The sequence below is a fragment of the Brachionichthys hirsutus genome, chromosome 6 (assembly GCF_040956055.1).
Source record: "Brachionichthys hirsutus isolate HB-005 chromosome 6, CSIRO-AGI_Bhir_v1, whole genome shotgun sequence".
Lineage (NCBI taxonomy): Eukaryota > Metazoa > Chordata > Actinopteri > Lophiiformes > Brachionichthyidae > Brachionichthys > Brachionichthys hirsutus.
The window spans coordinates 9,701,247-9,709,532 of record NC_090902.1 but is presented as its reverse complement, the minus strand read 5'-3'; the positions used below and the strand labels follow the sequence as shown (position 1 = coordinate 9,709,532).

The following is an 8,286-nucleotide window of genomic DNA, read 5'->3' as shown; positions in this document are numbered from 1 at the left end:
TTCAACAACATCTGTCATTTGGATCTCTTCCATTCCGAGCGGCTGAACTTTGTCTTTTCCCAATTCACAAATGTGTGACTCTGTAAAGATGAGGAAAAATATCAAACACTACATATCAGTATGATGCTGGAGGTATAATAGCTGGCGACACACACAACATCAATGAAGTATGATTGTTTACTTACCGTCTGTGAGCTCCTTGAATAAAGCTGAGACCTTGTCAAGTGTTTGACATTTTAAATCCAAAGACGTTGCAAGATCCCTCAATACACCGGTGGGAAAAGATGCATTGAAGAAACCTTGAACGTCTTCATAGGCCTGAGGGAAAGTGAATCTTGTGAATTTTTATTAAAAAAATAATATTTTACAAAGCCAGGGGGCGGCTGCTGCCATGTGCGGCGCTGCCAAGCCCACTGGGAGCATTTTGGGTTGGGTGTCTTGCCCAAGGACACTTCGACGTGCGGACAGCCGGCAGTGGGATTCGAACAGCCAACGTATCGGTAACTGAACGAACGGCTCTGCCCACTGAGCCACAGCCGCCCGACGATCCCCTGCCATTTCCTCTTTAAGAGACCGAATCTTCTTACTACGCGCTGTCGCGAACCGCGGAGCTCCGCCCCACTGCGGGACGTGCGCGCCCACAGGTGAGCGCACTCTCGCCAGCGGACATGGCGAGCGCGCCCGAAACTGTGTCGCGTTAACTACCTGAAAAGCCGACAACAATGCTGTAAGAAGCGTAAAATGCTAGCTATAAGCCTTTTTGTGGCACATTCCCGGAGCGGTGAAGAAGGCAGCAGTCGCTCTCCGACTCCGGGTTCATGTGCTGCACGCCCCGTCCCTGACCGGCAGCGTGAATCGGGTCAACCCCCGCCCCCCGAACCACAACTCGCCAAAGTTGCAAATGTGAATATTGTAATGGACAAAATATTATTAATTATTAAGCCCTAGCAATGAGACTTTAGAGGGAAAAAGAGTAAAACTGTGACGGCTGTTCCTCACTGCTCCGCCATTTCCAAGGCTGCACACCTGTAAAATCACGAAGCAGCAATAAAGATAAATACCTATTGATAGCTGCTCTGGGAACAATAAACGGAATCTGTATTATGTATATCACTGTGACAGAACGACGCGATTCTATTTAACGAACTTCGGGGGAAAAAATAGACTACATTTGCAGAACATGTATGCTAATGACCTAGCGAAATCAATTTACAGATATTGGCAAATAAATGTGTATTGTTAACAAAAAAAATGAAGATACCTTGTTCATGAAAATTAGTAGTTCCTGCTCAAATTTTTTCCGGGCATTTTCCAGCAAAAACAGCCTATACAACAGTAACTGTTGTTTCGGGTTCATCGTGGAGGAGCGAGCGGCTGAAGTTGGACCACCTCGTGCTGCGGTACTGCAGGAAGAGAATAGTCGTACCAGCCCGGAGGAGTTTGTCTGTAGCACCGGGCTACTAGCTAACGGAAGCTAAGTAGCTTTTGATCTATTAAGCTAACAGAAGTGGTAAATAAACAATTAGTCGGCCACAAAACAACTTGTGAAAGATTTCACGTGTCTAATTAATGTATATTTTTTTGTCATGACCAATGTTCACATTAAAATGTTTATTTTTGTAATACAGTATATTCGTATATAAAAAAACAATGTCAATTGTCTTAATGTGTATTAACTTTAGTCTACATGTCTTTCTTTTAGCTGTTACGTTAATGTATGCACTTATTTTGTTTTCTACTTTTTTGGTGGGGTATTGAAAGTAAAATGAGAAGACAAACACTAATTGCCATGTTGAGAACTGTCATTAGCAACTTCAATAGTTACATGACTTGGAATAAAAGTGTGGTGTAAACGTAATTAAATGAGTGCCTGCTCTTTCATCAACCTGACTCTTGCTGTAGTTGACCTTTTTAAGATATTTTTAAAAGCAGCTTTACTGCTTCCATGACAGCAGAGACAAAATAAATCCAAATGAGTAATTGGACCTGAACGAGGCCTTTAATGACAAGCCTCTTCTTGATGCACTCATTAAAATGTGTGCAATTTTCTAAAGATAACTTGTTTTCTTAAATGTTCAGATTAACTCTCTGGTTTGCTGCAATGTGATGCTGCTGTGATGTAATGTGTCCCATCATCCTGCAGTTGTTTTTCCTTACATCATGGATTTAGGAGGGATCTTTTTTTTTTCTTGGATGATTGATGGATGCGACCCCATGGGCTCGAAACCAAAAGAACTGTGATCATTTATGTTGGACAATGGAATAACACAGCCAAAATATAGACATCTTGATCATAATTTGCACTTTGGATCTTTAAAATACTCATGGTTTTTTTTGTTTTGTTTTTTACATAGTACTAATGTATTCTAGTATCGTGAAAAAAAATATCTGTGACATAATCATGACTGAAATACTAATATATTCTGTTGTTTCTTCTGAAGAGAGGTCATTCAGAGTGCAAATACCTCCACTGAGGCTGATAGTTCATAAAAACTGGGGGTGAAAAAACGTTCTGGACTCAATCCTTCTGGATAAGCCATAAAATCTCAGTTGTTCACTTCCTAAGCACCTTCCCACGGAGTTTATTTTGGTCAAGGTATAGGTATGAAGGTATAAAAGAAGAAAAGGCAGTAAATCATATAATTTAAGTCCAGTATTTATGTATTTTGTTTCGTAACGAATTAACATATCCCAATAATACATGTTGGGAACAAGGATCAGGGGATCATATGTAAAAAAAAAAAGGACATAAGGAAGAAGGAGGGCCGGAAATGAGAGCGGAAAAAAAGAGGATCAATAACAATGTCAAAAGATGGATTAACATACACACTCATGACACACATTTGCCATTAATTAAATAATATTATGTGCATCATCAACTTGCATTACATTTGTGAAAGTGGTTATCAGCACTGATTTAAAAGTAAATATAGAGTTCATGAAAAACACGGTTGTCTTGAGGGAGAGGCTGCCGGTGATGCATCTCCCAGTACCTGCTATAGTGTGCCAACAAACAAGCTGCTGCTGAATCACCAAGCAGAGGAATGAAGACAATCTGTGCCTTGCCTTCCTAGGATTTTATATATCGAATACTATCCACACGGAAATCTTTTCTTCAAGCGCTCTTTGCTTGAACTTGTCAGGCTGCTTACCTGAAGCCTGTGGGTGGAGCAACATGTCTGACAGATTAATGGCTGTTTAACACTGATTGGGAATACCATGTGGACATAGTACTAATGGAAATGAATATGACATTTGCATTTCATGATGAAGTAAGTAAAAAAAAATTCATTCCCTTTACCTGATTAGTGAACGTCTTCCTGTGACGGAACAGCCTGGTAGTTGGTAAAGACAATTTCATCAATAGATTTATGCAACATTTTGGCTACACAGATGAAAAGAACTGAATAGAATTTGAATGCAGTTGAAAGTCATGTGCTGGATGATGACTTTACATTTCAGTTCATTAATTAATGTTTATATTTTGTTTCATTTGCAGCACTTTGCTCTCCCGGAGTTTGCTTTACTGTATATAACCCGTCTTGATAAATAAAAACAATATACGAAATAAACCGACAATGTATTTCAGGTGTCACTTGATATAAAACGTGTCTTTGCAACACACCTTCCTGGTGAATATGATCAACACTGTTGATATTACACTTAGAAATAACACGATTCCGATCAATTGGCCGAGGCGACTTTCCTGCGGACGAGCCACACAATCAGCTGACGTTTCATTCAGATACCCTGTCATCAGAACATTCCTATCACCTGTAAAACATACAGTTTCATTGATATTGGGAAGGATGTTGGCCTGCAGGGATGTCAGCCATTTGCTGTCACAACAGTTAAACAGATTTCCACTAACATACATGAGATTTAGATGAACAGATAAGGCCAGGATCAAAGAGTGGTTTAAAGACACAAAGTTATTATTTCTTAAATCGAGTTCCCTCAAAGGGGAACAGCTTAAACTGCCGGGCAACAGATCTAGGCGGTTGTTTGAGACGTTCAGTTCAGTTAACTTTGGCATGCAGGGCAAAGAGAGGTCAGCGCTACTCATGTTGACGCCGCTGATGATCAAGGACTCGAGAGTGTTTCGCACACCTTCCAATGCGCCAGCTTTCATCACCATGCGTGAATTTCTCGCGAGGTTCAAAGAAACCAAAGAGGTCTTCTGAAACGTGCTCGGATGAAGCGTTTCTACGTTGTTTTCTTTTAGGTTGAGGTGTTTCAGTGTCTTTAACGAGTCAAAGACGACACAGGATCTGTTGAGGCCCATTGCTTGTGTTGATTGGGCTCTTAATAAATGGCTGATGGAGCCGCATGGTTGCACAGAATTGTCTTGTAGATTTAGCGTCTCTACCTGCGTGAGTGCATTGAAAAATAGCGGAGAGATATGCACGAGTCCGTTGCTTTGCATGTCGAGGTGCTTCAAGCTGCTAAAGAAAAGCTTCCTTGGGGGTCCGGACTCTTTATCGTTTCTAACATTCCACGCGATGCTTTGCAGACAGTTGTGGCTGATGTTCAGAGTTTCTAAAGATGAGAGAAGGCTTAAAGTCTCCAAGGGGAAAGACCTGAAGTGGTTGTAGCTCAGGTCAATGTAAATTAATGGCATCAGCCTCCAGTTGGAGTGTAGCTTATTTTTTTGAACTATTCTTTCTCTTATTAACTCAGAATAGAGACCATTGGCATGTGATACCATTATAGGCTCTGAATATAAGGCCCCAACCATATTGTTCTGTAAATGAAGATACTTCAAGTGGTTCATTTTTGGAACAATTGGAAAATAAAGGAGTCTGTTGTGACTCAGATCGAGGATTTCAAGCCTGTACAACTGTTCATCCTCACGGGCAACGAAGAACTCGACTGAATTTCTACTGAGGTTCAGATATTTGACTTGATCTAATTTAAAATCACAGATATGTGCGAGGTTGTTTCTGGCCAAGTTTAGCATCTCTAATCGTCTCAACGGTTCAAATGTTCCCCGTTCGATCACTGATATCAGATTGTTATCAATAGCAATGGACCTCAACCCCTTACTCTCCTTAAACATCTCGTGTGAAAGTCTTCTTAAAGCGTTGCCGGTCATCTTAAGATGATTAAGGGAAGGCTTGTTTCTGAGGTACTGCTGCACCGCATCATCACTCAAGCCATTCATTGAAATATCCAATGTCTTCAGCCCACTCATGGATCGGAGGGCTTTGGTGTTTCTGCCAATGTTGTTGTTCAGCGTATTTCTGGACAAATTCAAATCCTCAAGTCGAGCCAAGTTTTCAAAAGCATCTTCAGAGATGAAATCCAGCTGGTTGGAGCTCAGGTCCAGCTGTTCCAAGTATGGCAGTGCGAGCGGGTGCAGCTGTCTGATGAAATTGTTGGATAGGTCTAGTCTTCTAAGCCTTGTATCCAAAGCCAGAGGAACAAAATAGAGATTCTGATTCTTCCAGGAAGGCCCCTTGAAATGACAGATCATAATCAAGCCACGGAAACAAAGTCAAGATTTAAGACACCAAAACTTCTCATGGATAGAGAATACAAAGGTGTGACATGTCTAAGTAAACATATCATTCTGAATGATTAACATACCTTTGGCTCATCATGCGTCATTCCGCCATAAAGGTCACAGATGAGCGACCGGAGGAGCAGGAGATGAGAGAACACGCGGCTGACCATTCTCTCTCTGCTGCTGCGTCTGTACCTCTGCTGCTGTCAGAGCGCCCAGACCCTCTTATTAGCATGCTCTATAAAAAAAAAGAAAAAAGAAGTGTGACAGAAAACAGCTGCCGACACCAGATAGGCGTTGTGGAAACTATATTTAGACAATAAAGGCTTGGCCTCAGATATGACACTTTAAGAAAACTCTCTTTTTGGATAGGAATATTCTTTGTATAATTCACATAGAAACATTGAAAATGATTAACTAAAAAGCATTAGAAATTCTATCTGTCTGTCTATTACTAACAAAATGTATACCTTTGTTTGCTCTTGGGTCTAGTCTCGTTGGGGAAAATGTATACCTTTGTTTGCTCTTGGGTCTAGTCTCGTTGGGGAAATTGAAATTATTCCAAAATAGAGGAAGAGCCGAGGTGAAGGACGACCGGAAACACGACACACTTTCAGGATGTTATTATAGAAAACTTGCTGAGATGTGCAGTTCATTTAAAAAGTGTATATGTTCCAAGTTGTTGTTGTTATTTTGCTGTTGTCACTCAGTCCCTTATCAGCACCCTGCAGTTTGCACATCCTGCAACAACGAGCTGCATTGTTACCATCTTTATAATTTATACTGTTTCAGCTCAGCGTTCTGATGCCAAAAAAAGTTGAGTCTGCACCCATGGAGATGAGGGCTTGTGGGCCTGTAGGGTATGACCGGTTCTAGCTCATCATCCTGATGTAGATGCACTATGCCTACGGAAAGGGGGTGGGGGGGTGGGGGTGGCATGGTCTCCTCCTGGTAAGTCCACAATGATCAGTTTCTCTATCTTTGGCATACAGACTTACGTTCTGACGACTCCGTCGCTAAACAAATTCATCGTTGAACCCCCGTTATCGAAGGCAAGCAAACTGACACAAAAGTCATTGATGTGATCATTAAAAGTCTATAAATAAGCAAAGAAAGCAGTTTCTTTTGTGTCGCTACAAAGAACGAGTAAAACTTTACTGACCTGCAGTGGAGCATCTGTTGGCAGGAGTTTCACCAGGCGTTCCGTTGCTGTTTATGATTTCATGGACCCCCCCCCCCCCCCCCTCCCCAGCTCTGAATGACATGGCCCATAACTCTACTGGGGCTTTTAAATAAAATCTGTAAATAAAGCAGAACATTGGTAAGACATCAAATGTAACAACAACTTAGTTACGCTTGAATAGTCGTGAAACAACACTTGGCCAAACACCACGTAATAACCGTCGTCTTGGACAACAATTTTCCTTTTCCATTTGTGAAATTGCTCTTTGCTTTGCAGAAACAGTCCAAGGAATCACTTTTCTGTTTCCCACATTTATTCAAAATAATGCCATGTGATGCTGCATGCTTAAAACAAAAGCTTGACTTGACTTTTACCTCTTATTGTCTGGTTGTGTGTTAAGTCTCTGCTGTTAATTGCAAGAATGAGCTGGCAAGAAATCATTTTTTATTTTACTAACTTATAAAGCACATGGCCTCACTAGCAGATAACCCCAGTTATAACTCCATCCAACATAATCAGTGACATACCTTCTTTGTTTTCGACCTCTCGTCTGTAATCCCATCGACTCACACCGATCGTTGCTGATTTCATTGTAGAATGTCCCCTTGGAGTTTGTGAAACTCATTCTCTAAAACACAGACTCTGTGCACCAGGACCAAGACTAAGACAAAACATAAACGCTGTTAGTGATAATAAAGCTTTGGTGTCAGTGAGACAGCCGGCATGTCCTCAAGTTACTCAGATGGGGTGAGGTCACAGTTAACCACTGGAAACCCTAAATGTTCAGTTTCAAAACGAGGAGCCGTCTCCTCACTGCCTCTCAAGTTTGAAGTCATTTAGATTGCATTAAGATTACGGTCAAACGTGCAGAGTGTTATGAAACCGAAACTCAAAGTAGAATCCACATTTTAATAAAGACAAACGCCTCACTCAATATCATCTGTTCCTCTCAGTACTCTTGCAAAGCGTCTGAAAGCCTTTCAAATCAAAACCACCTTCGACCAAAAAGAAAACAAAACCAACAACACTTGGGTTTATACATAAAATGAAACATTTTAATCAATCAACTCCATTTACAAAAGTATATCCCATTTTATATACAATATGTACATAGACGTATAAACAACTATCTTTTCCACACAGGTTCATTCATACGGTAATTAACAATAGCACTGTAACTAAACACATCACTTATATTCTGCAGGGATGCTGTAGTGCAAAAGTGTGCAAAATATATTGTTCAGTGAATACCTTATAACTTCAGTTCTCCAGTTGCCATGGATGTTTCTCAGGCAGCTTCATATACTTTGAACCTTTATATGATCTTTTAATCTTTTTTTTTTTTCTTTTTTTTTTACAACATGGAGGTTTCAGCCCCTTTTTTTAACCCACTTACTTATGACTGTTAATGTAATTAAACAGATTAAAAAAGGCTAACTATACGGTCTGCAAATAAAACATTTTTTTTTAGTTGCTGGCATTTTTGGAGATACAAGATTATCAATCAACAGCACTTTTAAACATGCGAAGGACAAGGCATATATCAGCACAGTGTCCTTCCGTGTTCCACAAAATGCCAGCTATAAATAGGAAAACA

General features: G+C 40.5%; 1 protein-coding gene and 1 pseudogene across 1 annotated transcript; both read right to left on the bottom strand.

Moving 5' to 3' along the window:
* Positions 1–3,592: 3,592 nt before the first annotated feature.
* LOC137895362 (transforming growth factor beta activator LRRC32-like) lies at positions 3,593–5,676 on the bottom strand. Its single transcript, XM_068740846.1, has 2 exons — positions 5,590–5,676; positions 3,593–5,458 (listed from the first exon to the last, which is right to left on the bottom strand). The coding sequence occupies exons 1-2, from the start codon at positions 5,674–5,676 to the stop codon at positions 3,593–3,595; spliced, it is 1,953 nt and encodes a 650-aa protein (XP_068596947.1).
* A 618-nt stretch (positions 5,677–6,294) lies between these two features.
* Positions 6,295–7,525, bottom strand: LOC137895306 (tumor necrosis factor ligand superfamily member 13B-like; annotated as a pseudogene).
* Positions 7,526–8,286: the final 761 nt, after the last annotated feature.

Coding starts and splice junctions, on each gene's coding strand:
- LOC137895362 (XM_068740846.1), bottom strand. CDS start 5,676: ATGGTCAGCCGCGTGTTCTCTCATCTCCTGCTCCTCCGGTCGCTCATC. Junction 5,459..5,589: donor TGACGCATGATGAGCCAAAG/GTATGTTAATCA, acceptor TGTCATTTCAAG/GGGCCTTCCTGGAAGAATCA.